This window comes from Rattus norvegicus, chromosome 7, assembly GCF_036323735.1.
Source record: "Rattus norvegicus strain BN/NHsdMcwi chromosome 7, GRCr8, whole genome shotgun sequence".
In the NCBI taxonomy this organism is placed as follows: Eukaryota; Metazoa; Chordata; class Mammalia; order Rodentia; family Muridae; genus Rattus; species Rattus norvegicus.
Window position 1 is genome coordinate 53,006,287 of NC_086025.1, and position 15,158 is coordinate 53,021,444.

Consider the following 15,158-nt stretch of genomic DNA (forward strand, 5'->3'; position numbering starts at 1 on the left):
GTAAGTTCTGTCTGTTTATCTTCATCTCTGGGTTGACTCCCGGGCTAAGTCTTATTGTTTCACACCTGCATTGCAGTCATGGCTTCTGAGTTGGCCCCTTTTGCCTTTGATCTCTTATCTTTTCAATTAATCCTGCAGACTGCTGCCAGATTAATCTCTCTGAAATTGGCCTTTATATCATCCCCTTGGTAGGAATCTAGGGTTCTTCCAAATTGCCATTCCTTTCGAATCTAACCCCCGCCTCCGTTCTGACATTCAAGGCCCACTATCTACCGTATCTGTTTGAACCTTTCTCTTATTCCTCTGATCTAGTTAAATGGTTTTTTTTCTATCTCTTTCCCACAGTAATTCTAGGATTTGTGTTCATGACCATCTCTTGTGTTTAGAAGAGTCTCCATGCCTATCCCACTTTTATCATTCTTCTGATCGGCAGGCTTTTCCTCCATCCCTACTCTCGAAGTGCTGAGTCCTGAACTAACAGAGCAGGGAAACCTGGTAAATAGGTCAATCCCACCGTCTCTGTAGAGACCATTGACTCAACTAAATCCAGGGAAGATGTGTGGGGAAAGCCGTACATAGAGTAGGACCTGGAGCTAGGGAGATGAGTAAATGCAGCTTAGAGCCAAAGTAGGGAACCCAGAGCAGCTGTCTATGATACAACTTAGAGTCTGGGCCTTCGGTTCATTTTAATAAAGAATACCAGAAGGCTGTCTTTGTGTCTCCTGGTTATAACCTTTTTGAGACATTTCAAAAGCAGTAGTAAGACAGGTTCTTATCATGAAGTGTTCAGGGAAGAGAAGTGCACAGTAGGAGGTAGGCTTTACTCCAACTCCACTAAAGTGTAGCTCCGGAATTCAAACTACATGTCATGTCTATTTAGTTCTTTCTCCTAAGCACAAGGCAGGAATCCTGATCTGTCCCCTTTCCTCATCCTACAGGGGTACTCATCCCAGTGGCTACCCCATCAGCAAACTGTCAGAGAAACTAGACATCAAGAGATCACTGAAGATACTCCTCCTCTTTGCTTCCTCTTCCTTTTCTTCCTCTTCTTCTTTCTCCTCCTCCTCTCTTGAGAAGGGTCTCACTATGTGGTCTTGGCTATTTTGGAACTCACTATGTAGACCAGACTGGCCTCAAACTCACAGAGATTTGCCTCCTGGGTGCTGGTAGTAAAGGTCTATGCCACCAAGCCTGGCTTGCTTGTTCTTTGAAGTTTTGGAAACTTCATTCTCTAGGTGTTTCTCAAGTCCATCTTCCTTTTTTGGTCTCCAGCATCTATTCTGATAAAGGGTTCCTTTCTCCAGTCTGACTTCTTCAATAATGCAGCTCTGATCAGATCCCTCTCTTCTTAAGACCTCCCTGTGGGGTTCCATCTTGTAATATGCCTGATATTTACTTACCCTTCATGTACCCCAGCTACACTTCATAGAGTCTGGCCCTAGCATGACTTAATATTTTAAAAAAGATTTATTTATTTATTTATTTATTATATATAAGTAAGTATACTGCTGCTGTCCTCAGATACACCAGAAGAGGACATCAGACCCCATTACAGATGGCTGTGAGCCACATGTGGTTGCTGGGATTTGAACTCAGGACCTCCGGAAGAGCAGTCAGTGCTCTTAACCACTGAGCCATCTCTCCAGCCCCCACTAACATGACTTTTTAAAGATTGCCTTGATACTTTTCTCTTCCTCAGGGATCCCTTCAGCCTGTTGTAGAAATTTTTAAATTCCCCCTGGGGTTTCTACTCCACTTTGATCCTTCAGTTCCTGGATAAAAGGCACGCACAACCTTTATATTTACAATAAGCCTTAAACACAAGAGAGCTGGACAGATACCTACCTTCTATGCCATTAGAATCTACTTTCCTATCCAGAACTCCACGTTATTACTTACTATGTTTTATTTGGGGTGCTCTGAACTCCAGTTCGCCAGCCTACAGGGCCATGTTTTCATGACTCACCTAACTCATGGTGGTTTGTAGCTGCTTGTATTTTTATGTTAATTTGTGTCCCCTAAACTGCTGTGAGTGTCTGCACATAAGATACTCCGAGATCCTGTACCCAGTTGGTTCTGATTGGTAGATAAAGATGCTGACAGCCAATGGCTGGGCAGGGGAAACAGAGGCGGGTTTTAGAATTCTTGGACTAAGGACCTACAAGAGAGAGGAGAGGGGGTAAGGAGTTCCGCCATACCCGGGAGAAGGAAAGGAGCAATGCCATGCCTGGGAAGGTGCACAACACACCATATAGGAGGCAGGGGACAGCGGCCCCAAAAGGGCTGCCTGACTGGGTCCAGTGCAGCAAAGACACAATATAGATTTTAGTAAGTAATGACTTGGGAATATAGGAGGGAGGTGGATTAACCACGTGGAAGTTAGGAAGTGGCCCAGCCATTGAGCTGTTTTAGACAGATCAAATGACAAAGGCTGGGTGTGTGTGTGTCTTTCATTCAGGAAACCAGAACATTGGCGTGTGTAATGAGGAGTGCTGCAGTTGCCAGGATCAATTTGCGTTCATAATTGCGTACATCAGCAGTGGCTTCTTGTCTCTCTCCTTTCACCTTCTTCTTCCGGTTCTCCTCTGACCACAAGCCCCCAAATCCTAAGCCCCGCCTATGTCTCTTCTGCCCAGTTATTGGCTGTTGACATTTTTATTTACCAATCAGAAGTAACTTAGGGGCAGGGTCCCATAGCATCACGTGCAGACTCCAGGTCTTCCCCACACCCCCCCAACACTTGCGCTTAGCATTCCAGTGGAGAGCAAGACTAAACCTCAACACAGCTGCTGATTTGTTCTCTGTTTCTTGATAGTATAGGTTTTCTCCACTCTCCCAGCAAGCTGTTGGACTATGTAGTCCTTGCTATCAGGACCTTACTTTTCTAACTTTTGTCTACATGACTCCTACCCTGAGAAGGGAGGCAAGTTTCTCACACATAGTCTTCTCATCTGGAGAGAAGTGATTGCTCCGTCATAGGCACGAGGGATCAGATAACCAAATGCCAGAGAAACCCTAACAAGGGCTGGCAGGCTCATATTTTAATAGTATCCCTTTTTCTTCTTCAATCCACTTATTCCTCTCTGGCAGCATCACAACTTCCACTGCTTTGTGTGAAGGTTCTCGGTCATGTTTCTGCCCTGTGTGTGTTTCTAGCCAGCCTGTTGCTTCTCTCTGACCAGTGACCCTTTCCTGCAGGTAGGGAGGTATGGAACAAGGGGAGTGAAATGGACAGATTTTGGGGTTCTGGCAGACTAGAGTTCTCTCAAACACATCTCCATCTTGAGTCCCCCCCCAAAGCTGTTAAACTGTGGAAAGGTCAATAGTCTGATAGTTTTGTTTTCTCCTCACAAAGAAAGGGTACCTAATATGCTAGTACCTAACCCGTGAGGATGGGGACAACATTGCCTTCTTTCATCACCATGGTGACAAGTCTCTTCGCTTTCCCTATTTTCTCCCGCTATTTTTTTTATTTTTTATTGGATAGTTTATGTATTTACATTTCAAATATTAATCTCCTTTTGGAAGATCTCATTCCCTCTCCCCTTGCTTCTATAAAGATGCTCCCCCTCCCACCCACACACTCCCACCTCAACACCCTGAAATTTTCCTACACTGTGGGGGGATCGAGCCTTGGCAAGACCAAGGGCTTTTCTTCCTGTTAATGTCAGACAAAGCCATCCTCTGCCACATATGCAGCTGGAGCCATGGGTCTGTCCATGTGTACTCTTAGGTTGGTGGTTTAGTCCCTGGGAGCTCTGGGCAGTCTGGTTGGTTGATATTGTTGTTCTTCCTATGGAGTTGCAAACCCCTTCAGCTCCTTCAGTCCTTTCTCTAACTCCTTCACTGGGGTCCCCATGCTCAGTCCGATAGTTAGCTGCAAGCATCCTCACCCATATCAGGCTCTGGCAGAGCCTCTCAGGAGACATCTACATCAGGCTCCGATTTCACCACATAGCCCATCTATCTGGAAACAGGTCTCTCTGACTCACAGCTCACCTTCCAAAACTGTTACTCAGTTAACTTTCCCAAAGAGTCCGCTCTGCTTTAAAAGGCTTATTTGACTTCTGATTTCCTAACGCCCATGTTTCCTAACATCCTTACCTTTCTGGCGGAACTGCTGTTAAAGGACTCCCACAGCCCTGCAGATGGCCTGGCCCAGGATCCTCTCCTTTTTTAAAATAAACAATTCATGTTAGTCCCTATCCATGACTATGCTCCCATGTTAGCTTCTCTTCTTGCAAATATTATGTAGGAAGAGCTTTTCCTCTGAAAACCGCTTCCTCTTCATGTTCAAACTGAGGGGAGCAGAGAAAAATAACCGCTTTTTCTTTCTTGTGGGGATTCACTGGATGCTGATTTGCATTTGCTTTCATGAAATGAACCTCGTAGTCCAACAGAGTCTCCAGCCTCTCGAGCTTCCCTTCTGAGTCCACCTCCATCCCGTATGTTGACATCTTTCGGGTGGGGGATAGAAACAGTATATATTTTGTTGTTGTTGTGTGAGCTCATGATTTCTTTAACTATTTTAACGGAAGGAATAATGTCACTGGTACTAAAGGCACTTTATTTTTAGCCCCTTTGATTCTATAACATTACGCTCTAGGTTTTCTTGTATTCTTTTTGTCTGGTCACACTTCCTTGTCTTTTGTTACTTCCTTCCCATTCTATATCCAGGCTCTGAAACTCAATAGGCTTCTAAGTGTCAATGGGGGAACATGCTGCTGTCCCTGGCTCGCCCTAACTTGGCTCAGAACTGTGCCCCGCCTCTTCCTCCTCCCTGGCTCATCTAGGATATTGTCTCTTTTAAAAACAGCTATAAGCAGAAACAAGTTATGAAGAGTCTGGATGAAGTCACTGATGGATGTTTTACATGGCCCTGGGGTGTAAATTGTAGCCCTGGATTTGATCCCTGTAGTCAGGTTATGCTTCAGATGGGAAGTGTACATTCTGCTTGGGTTTTACATAGACTCTTACACCCTGCAGGTGAACATTAGCTAATTAGAAACTAGAGACAATTAAAAAAGATATGCTTGATTCTTCTTTCATTTTCGATTTAGCAACTTATCATCTCTGTGATGCACATTTTACACAATTAGCTTTGCTAATGAGGATTTGGATTTAAAACCTGGGTTTCAAATAGTCACTTGACTACTTGGACAAATATGAAGGACTAATTTTCCTCGGCCAGCATAAACTGCATGTGTAGCTTTGAGATATTTGAAATCTGTTTACTGGCTGTCACAAATGAGGGAGTCTTTACACATAGATTGATTTCTTAACTACTACTAAAGGTGGAGGCACGGGAGAGTGAGGCTTGGAACTCAACCCTGGCCCTCAGACGTCTACAATGCCAAAAGTTTCCGAGTGAAGTACAACTCACTATGAATTCTGATTACATTTCTATTCCCTTCCAAAAATACGGAAAGGAAATTAAGTTACATTTGATTGCATTACAAAAGTACACTCGGTGTCTGGGCAGTTGCTGCCACGTCAGAAGTCAATGCACATCACCCAGGAGTGTGCTCTGTGCCGCTGGCCTCTGGCCCTTTCGCTTCAGCCGAGCAGTTTGTAAGCATCAGGAGACAGTTAAAAGAACACAAATGTACCTATGTCATTTCGTTAGGAACAAACCAGTTTTTGTTTATGGGGAACAAGTGGAGAATTAGAACCCTTGAAACTTGAGAACAATCTGTCTCGTCCTCCCAATAACATTACCAGTTGCAATAGATCAAGTTCTTAAGCTTCCTCCGAGAAGCCAAGTATAGGTGGGTGGAACAAAGACTACGAATGGTGGGTTTTGCTGCTTCTCAACCTTTTTTCGGGTGTGTCGATCATTTGCTAGGGTAGAAGAGCCCTGGACACTTTAATTCCAAGCATATTTTGTATACGAATCCTCTAGAGTTTTGCTAAAATAAAAATTCTCATTAAATAACACTGAGCCAGGCCCCAAGGCTCTCTGAAATGAAGGTGGTGCTGACGTGACTGTTCTAGGTATCACATTTGAAAATCTGGGCAGTATGGCATATGACATTTCAACTTCATTTGCCCAAGGCAGTCAGTAGAGTGAGCAGGCAGAGAGGGGAACTGTCTCCAATTAAACACGAGGCAATGCTTTACTTTTATATCGTACCTATATCATTAGCCTTGTATTGGACTACAAAGTATGGATTTTGTGATTTTTGTTTTCAGGCTTGAAAAGAATTCAGAAAGGTTTTCGTATCACCTAAGGGGATAAATACCACCTGCAGAACATGCAATTTCCAAGCTTTTACTTTAAGAAATACTTATATATACAAGAAGGCTATTAGGAAACACCAATGCATAGAACCTGCTCCAGGGCTGTGGTTTGGGGGGGGGATGTCAGGCAGAGGCTCTTGGGTTTGAACACGGGGTCCTTAGATGATGGCACTGTTTGGGAAGGTTGTGGAACCTTTAGTAGGTGGAGTTTTGCAGGAAGAAGTGGGTTACTGGGGTTGGGGCTTGGAGATTTTATACCTTGGCTCCACTTCCTGTTTTCTCTTTGCTTCCCATTATGAAAGCAATGTGATCAGATGCCTCCCATTCATGTCACCATGTCCTCTCTGCCACAGTGGACTGTTTTTAGATTCCCTCAGACTGTAAGCCAAAGTAAACACCCCCCCCCACATCTACCCCACCCTAGGTTGCTTCTTGACAGGCATTAATCACAGCAATACTCAGAGATTCTAGTTTGCATTGTTCTGGGGTGTAGCTAGGTGCCTCGACTCTCTGGACAATAATTTATCACGAGCATTGAAAAGCCTCTCTGGTGGGGAGACACGTGCAATGAATGCAATGTTCAGAGGACTGCCTCTTAATATAAAACACAAAGAAAGTCAATCTTTCCTTCTTTCTTTCTTCCTTTCTTTCTCTCTCACAACGTGTGTGTGTGTGTGTGTGTGTGTGTGTGAGTGTGTGTGTGTGTGTGTGTGTGTGTGTGTTTGGGGGTTGGGAAAATGGGGGTTAATTGAAGAGAGTAGAATAATTAGAACTACCATATATTAACAGGGCCAAGTGATAATAATCTAAGTGTTGACTCAGGTCCAAGAAGAGGCTATGACTTGGTAGGGAGACTTCCTAGTGTTGGCGCAGCAGAGAAGATGGACTCTTACCCCAACCCCTGCTCTTACTGATAGTGAAGCAGCACAAAGTGGATGTCCTTGCATCCCAGATGAACAGCCTGGATTCAGAACGGAAACAGATAAGAAATGGGACGACCACAAGGCCTTTCCATTTTGGAGCTGCTTGATAGAAGTATGAGAAAGACTATTTACCACATTAAGCACAAGATAACAACACAACTTGAATGGAGTTTGCTGTTCCCAAGACCTCCAAACAAGGGCAGGGGGCACCGTCATTCGATGCCGTGTGGTCTGGGGAGTTGGTGGTTAAGTTGTGCTTGCGAATCTTTTGTGAGCGAATCCTATCTGTTGCACCAAAGAAGTACAAACAATTACCAGTGACAAAAAAGCACACCAGCATACACACACTGCCCCTGCCTCATAGCTCCAACTGACTGAGCTCTGAGCAAAAGGGACCTGGTGACCATTTGTCACATAACCCAGCTGACACAAAGCAGTGGTGCGCCAGGGGCTGAGAACCTGTCTAGACACTTCGCTTCGGATGTGATGTCATCCTGGAAAGTTAACCCTTGGCTTCTTCCATAGGGAACGTGTACTTATGTGTTTATAAGGTTTCAGAAAGAAATTCCTTTTGTGAACCAGAAACCGGGAGACACCTGGTGAACAGTAAATATCTAGCCGGGTCAGAAACTAAATCTGAACACCTTTATCAGAGAGCACCGCCCAACCGAAGTGAAGAAAAGGGTCATGGTTTTCTCTTTCTCAAAGAGTTCCCCTCTGTTTGTGATCTTTCAGCCAATGGGGGATTTCAGTTACAAGCTCTTATCCCAGTATCTACTGCCTGCCTTGCAGCTGTTTAAAGTCCCTATTGGGCAGTGTCAGTGTCTCAATTTCCATTCAGCCACCAGATCCCCACCCCCCTCACAGCCCTACTGGAGGCAGTTGGCTTCCCTCTGCCTGTGTCCTTCAGGTAAAGCTAGCTCCACAAAAGAAGAGTGACACCGTCCTGTCACTGAGGAGTGGCTGGAAATGCAACAGCCCCATCCCCAGCCACAAAGAGCCCCTTGTGTGCTTGTTTATCTATAGGCTGCCGAAAATCTGGGAAGTCACTTTGTTTGACTAGAATAAAAAGCATGAACTGACCCCAAGCCCAGATTTTCTTTCATTAAAAAGGAAGATCAAAGGATGAAGGTCTCATCTTCAGATCTCACACCCCCTTCTCTCGTTACCGCCGTAGAAAAAGCATCAAGCAAGCCGTGTGTAATTATTAACTGATGGATTCCTCACGGAGATGTTTTTTCTATTTTCCGGCTAGAGTCTGCAGTACTCACTCGCTCTGTTCGTGCCTTTATCTCCCTCATCAGTCAGGACCAGAAGGCAGCACTTTGTTTGACAGATGAGGACCTCCAGTGTAAGTATAATTAGGGAGTACTTGACACACATGTGTATCAGAAATCATGCAACGGATTGGAATCATTCCTACATTCTGATGAGACGATGGTTTACTAACACAACAGTTGTGGCAGAGACTTGCCAAGTCGTGATTGAGTACAATTACTTCCAACCCAAGTTCCCAAACATCTAGCTGGTATGAATGCTCCTCATGGGAGGGGGATTACTTATTTGTTTATGTGGGTGCAGGGATGGAAATCTCTGAGGGAAAGGTGTGCTCCGAGCAAAAGACTTCCACACCGCTGTAGTGCGTGTATGTGTGTGTGTGTTGGTGTGTGTCTGTGTGAGGTCTAGGAGTCTATGTATATGAGGCCTGTGGGACCTGTTTGTGATTATCTATGTGTGCAGTGATGGGCAGCTCGTGGTTTGTGCAGTAGCTATGCGTCAGGACACATGGTAGCTCTTCATTTCCTAATTTGAGGGTCCTTGATGGATAACACAGAGTTTAAAGCCCTTGTATTTCTTTTGCTAAGTAAAGTTGGATTACAAAGAAGCTCAGACAGCTTAAAGATAAAACAAATTAAAGAAGCCAAAGTATCAGGTTGTCCATTCCAATTTTCTAGGTAAAAGGTAAGCATCATTTTTTTATCATTAGAATTTAGAAAAAAAATATTAATGGGCACGTGGACAGGAATGTTTGCTCCTGAAACACCAACACATAGGAGGCTTTTGGCTGAGGATGTAATTAAATATCTGCCTGGAACCCCCAAACTCTAGGGCTAAGACTTCAGGTCCATGGATCAAGCAGGACGTTTCCCTTCTCAGATCGAGATTCATGATTTGTGGCTGCGGCTGTACTTACAGGGACTGAAGGCTTCTCAGGTTCTGTAGCGCTTCCTCCGGAACCTGTCTCAGCTGGTTATTCTGCAGCATGCTGTCCGTGAAAACAACAACAAAAGAAAGTTAACAATCGCTTGTCCCTAACAGGGCAGCAGCAGATGCTGTCCCAGGCGCCTCAAGAACATCAGAGCAGCACTCCTGTCAGGTTTGGGGGGACGTTAACTCCCTAGGGGGAGGGCAAATAATAAATAAACAAATTCGGCAAAACTGCCAGCTATCAGTTAAGCCCTCCTCTCTTGCCAGTTACCTTCAAATGACAGAACAAGAGCAGGTTATCCTTGAGTCCTCAGTGAGTTAATTAGGAAATTCTGTCTTTGTTCAAGATGCTTGAGTGGGAGACAAAGTGGTTAAAGGGTTTCTAGCACTGCAGAGTGTAGTTAAGACGGAAAACTCTCGCAAGTGACTGTTGGTTTCTTTCACGTGCCCTCCTTACTGAATGCATGGTGCACAAACAGTCTAACACGTCCTAAGCAGGGGCGTGGGCGCATAGCTCCATTCTATCGCTTGTACAACAAGAATAGGAACTGCTTTTGTTAGAGGCCGGGTGTGATTTTGTATTTTCCTAACTTCTTTCCTATTTTTAAAACAGTCACTATTTCATACGGCCTCAAGAACAGATGTGTCCTCAGATGTGTCCTCTAAGCATACATCTTTGCTTATATTTTTGTCTTTTTCTCTAATTTTTGATCAGCAAGGCTAAATGAGGACAGATGAGTAGGTCAGAGATGTTGTAACTTGTCAATTTGTTGAGTGGGGCCTGGTGACAATTGATGACCTTGGATGTTCTTTTTGTTTAAGTGTCCCATGCACAGACATCATGCTGCCTACCAAGGCTGCATTGTAGGTCTGTGTTGAATGGGAGAGCTATGGCTCTCTGTGACTTTTCTATGGCTACCTTTGTCCATCACCTTATGGTTTTGGTTTGGGACTGGGAGGTAGGAGGATGGAGCCCTTCCTTGACTAAAGGGCTTATACCACAAGATGAACTTTTTGGAGGATAGCCTCATTTGGCATCTCATTGGGTTAAGTATTTCGCATGACAGAACCAGACAGCTTACTTATCTTGGGGTCAGTGTGTTCAAAGGCAATAATCTTAAATATTAAATGTAAGAGATCACAGTAAGATTCCTTATGTAAGACAGCACCAGCCAACAAACGCCACTGTCCTCTTTGTTCTTACTGGACTGGATCACTAGGACCCTTCTCTTGTTTTACCATAGACTCTGCTCATCCACCTTACGCAAATCATGGCTCTAAGTGAATATGACCTTCACAGTATCTTTGCAGGCACCTTTGAGCTTTTAAGAGTTTGGATGAGGAGAGTGACAGGTCTATTCTGCTGAGAATTTTGGCACTTCTGCTGTGGCGTTCAATCTCATTAGATCAACACTTTCCTATTAGAGATCTATGAAAGAATTATTTATAGTAAATCTATTTTCTTATGTTGCAACTAAATGCATAATATTACATGAAACAATCCCAGGAACAATTTTTTAATGAATGAGTTAGTTGCTTGACCCAGCATTTTTGTATTTCTCTCTCTTTTCTTTTCCTCCCGACACAAGATCTCAAGTAGCCCATGCTCATTTTAAACTCATTAGCTAAGGGTGACCTTGAATCTGGCATTCTGCCTCCACCTCCCCATTGCTGGAATTACAGGCATACCTTGCTATGCCTCATGGATGAAATGCTACATATCAGAGCAAGGATGGAACCCAGGGCCTCGTGTATCTTAGGCAACCACTTCACAAGCTGAGCTACATCCCCAGCCCTTGTCCGTACTTGTACTAACAAGGCGTGAGAAAAAGATAACATGATCAGAAGCCATTCATACAATAGAAACATAGGCAGGCATCTAGATGGGAGTCAGTGAAGACATGTAACAACAGAACATTCTTATTCATTTTATGAAAAAGGAAATATTCTTTATTAAAATAAGAGTAACAGAACCCAGACAAACTAGTAGAGTTGCAGTTCAGGTGAAGAAGTGAAACTCATGCGCGGGCATGGGAATCTTCAGGATAAGTCAAACTGACTTCCTATGGACAGGACAATCTTGAAATGCCATTAAAACATGTATCCTACATGAACAGGCTGAGACCAGCATTCCTTCTCCAGCACTTTGGAAGACCCTGGGGATCATTTCCCCCCATAGGACATGGGGATTCAAAGTTGACTGGGGAAAGTGAGCAGTCACACTGCCTTCTTCAAAGTTGGGCAGAAAAGCTTGTTAGGCAGTGGAAGAATAAGATTTCTAAAGCAATGGGCCATCCCCAAATAATAAACCACTGAGTAATTGCTACAACATGAACTGTGCGTGGTTGCACCCCAGTTAGTTAAAAGGAGGCAGTATGAAAATCTATAGAGCAAACTTTGCTTACTAAATCCAGTGTGGCCTTTTCTCTTAGCTTCTTTTCTTTCTGCTAATTTAATAGTAATTTCAAATAAGTTTTAAATCTATCTATCTATCTATCTAATCTAATATATTTTTATATACGATTTGTTTTGTTGCTTTTGACAAGATTCTACTGAATACTACTTTGACATAAACATGTCATTAGAAAGCCTATAATACTAGAAATAAACAAATATACAAATTTAATTAATCAATGGTTTTGACAGGATGTATCTAATTCACTTGAATTTTTCTATGTTAACTATGATGACATGTAGAGTTCCTTATACAACCTTTCAGTAGAGTTACACACTAAGGTAGTGGTGGCTTGCACTGATAGCAAGGGAATAGTCAGGGGTCAAGGAGACTCCTGCCTTTGCCCTGGCCCATACTCCACATTGTGACTACACCTGGAGAAAGATGTCCCCACAGTCACTAACGTCTCTATAGCAGGCAGAGTCTCCACGCTGAGCACCACTGCTCTGATGTCAAGAGAGTTTAAGTTATTTAATGATTTTGATCTCTGTAGAATATTAGTCTCTAAGACAGCAATAACAGCAATAAAATTCCTGCAGGACCTTGCTGGCCCCCCCACCCCTCAACCCTCATCATTTGTTAGAGATCGTAACTAAATTGTAAAGTCCCACCCGTGTGCCTCTGAGCACTGTCCTGTCAGGCAGCTGCCATCTTACCTGGAGGGTTAATTCCCAGTTGTACTAACTTCAAGCTTCTGTGGTGTTTTCTGAAGGGAAATACCTTTCATAGGAAGCCAGAGCTGAACCCCAGACTGGAGCAAGTGTTTCATAGTTTTATGGTTGTATAGTTGAGCGCATCTCTAGATACACTCTGTCCCGGAGGAGAGGTGCTCTGCTTGGCTGTCTAGATCCCATAATCTGTTCCATTGATCTAGTAGTGATTTCTAGCAATAATTTGTTTAATGACACTTTGGGCATTGCAATCGCCAAGCCTTGCTCAATCTCTGACTTGGAAGACTGGAAATATTGGTTAGTTAGGAATGGATAAAAGGAGTTTTTTTTTAATAACAAACCCTTCCTTTCTTCATAGGAGTGAACATGGAAGCAACTGTGTGGTCTGACGGGAAGTTAGGAGGCTCCAGGGCCCAGGTTTGCCCTTTTTATAACATCTTCTACTCTGGGGAATTTAACCAGAGTCCTGCTGAGAGTTGTATTAATCCTACTGAGAATGGCTCTTCCAATGACATGGTGACCTTCCAACATGTAAAGTCTGGACATTAACAGTCCCCACCCCTTAAAGGTTCCACTGTCTTAGCATCACCCCATTAGGACCAAATCTCTGGTGTATGAACCCTTGGGGGCCAACTTGAACCTTATCCAAACTATAGCTTCTAAGACTCGTTTTAAAAACCAGTTTAGGCCAACACTGTCTAGAGTGTTCAGGCAAAACGCAACACAAAAAGCAGCAAGAAATATGTGCAGATCTATTCTGGGCACACGAAACCTGCTTGCAGGTAGAGACCCATAGCAGACATAGACATCTTGTTTGCTATGTGCCCGATAGATATTCTATAAATAAACTTGGAACAGTGGGTTCGCATCATACAAACTTAAGACAGTGTCGATGTCTAGGGCATCTGTGTTTTCTCATCTCACAAACATTTACTGGGTGCATACTGTGATTCAGGTACTTTTTAGAGAGCTGGGATATCCCAATGACCAATATATGTACCCCCTTTAATTTACAGGACATGTAGTGTCTTATGAGAAGCATTTAATGGAAAGATGGTGCAATTAGGATTACACACAATAAATTTAGGAGAAGTAAATTATGTTGTTGTGGGAAAAAATCACGTATAAAACTTGAGTAGTTCAGACTTAATTAAAATCAGGAATTAAAAGTTATATTTCTATGTAATTCGATGTATACATACTTAATATCATATAATCCATTGGTATTCATATTAGATACTTGTACTTCAAATACAACATGGTAACTTGAGGTATACACACACACACACACACACACACACACATATATATATATACTAGTTCATATACTAAATATGCAGTTAGTTGAATGAATTGAAGTAATTGATTACAGTATAGTTTATTTTTATTGTTTTTAATTTTTATTCATTTTTTGCTAATTATACATGAATGTGTGCTCTTCTGCATGTTTATGAACTTACAGGAGACTGTGGAGGTCAGAAGGGGGCGTTTGGTCCCCTGGAACTGGAGTCATAGGAGTTGTGCACTGCCATGTGGGCCCTGACATTCAATTTTGGGTTCTCTTTAGGAGCAGCCAGTGCTCTTAACCACTGGACCATTTCTCCAGACCCTACAGGATAATTTATTTAACACTATTCAAATATTTTACTGTATACAGACATGAGAGGATCATTTTAGTCTTCTCATTTAAACTTGAATTTCATGATGCATTTTGAATGGTTCAAATATCTTGCTGGGTTCCCTGAGATGCAGGTGTATTTTACCTGGTGCAAACGCATAAAATAAGGAGTATGGGAATAAGTCCAGCAATGTTTCTGTTAAGGGTACAAATGATCCAAAAGGAAGGGAAGCCAAACCCAGGAATCTAAGAGGGACAAACAACAATTCTGCTATAATATTTAATTTGTAATAAAGTATTAAACTTAATTAAGCTTTTTAAAACCTACATATAGCTTGGGCCATTGAAGCAATTTTTATTAAGCATAACTAAACCCAGTGCTTTTTGGAAGTTAACTTTTATCTCAATGAAAAGAAATAAAGTCAAGATGTTGCTCTGTGGATAAAATTTAAATGATTTGAAACTTTTACTATTTTCTCTACTTAGATGCTTCAAACCAGAAGGCACTGAAACAGAATTTGACTGTGAGTAGTGGTGGGAGAAGAAGAAGAAAACGTGGCTAGTTTTTTTTGTTTTGTTTTGTTTTGGTTTGGTTTTTTTTTTTTTTTTGTCAACTTGACACAAAAAGTGTCAAGTTAGAGGAGGGAGTTTGATTAAGAAAGTCCCTCTACAAAATCCGGGTATAGACAAACCTGTAGGCCATTTTCTTAATCAGTGATTGATGTGGGAGGTCTAGCTCATTGTGGGTGGTGCCATCCCTGGGCTGGGTTCTATAAGAAAGCAGGCTGAGCAAGCCATGAGGAGCAAGTCAGTAAGAAACATCCCTCCATGGCCTCTGTATCAGCTCCTGCCTCCAGGTTCCTGCCAAGTTTGAATCCCTGCTTTGGCTTCCCTCGAAGGACTGTGATTAGGGATATGTAAGCCAAATTCCTCCCCAAATTGCATTTGGTTTTGGTGTCTCAATATAGCAATAAAAATCCAAACTAAGGTTCCACACCCGCGGATCCCGGCCCGCAGCAGCTCTCTGCTCCCAGACCCGGTGA

General features: G+C 42.9%; 1 protein-coding gene across 2 annotated transcripts in view; it reads right to left on the reverse strand.

Moving 5' to 3' along the window:
• Nucleotides 1–15,158, reverse strand: part of Lgr5 (leucine rich repeat containing G protein coupled receptor 5) — a 134,814-nt gene that overhangs the window by 33,136 nt on the left and 86,520 nt on the right. For both annotated transcript variants that reach the window (XM_063263222.1, NM_001106784.1), the window contains exon 4: nt 9,358–9,429. In XM_063263222.1, coding sequence (XP_063119292.1) covers nt 9,358–9,429 — 72 coding nt within the window. The remainder of the gene's footprint in view (nt 1–9,357; nt 9,430–15,158) is intronic.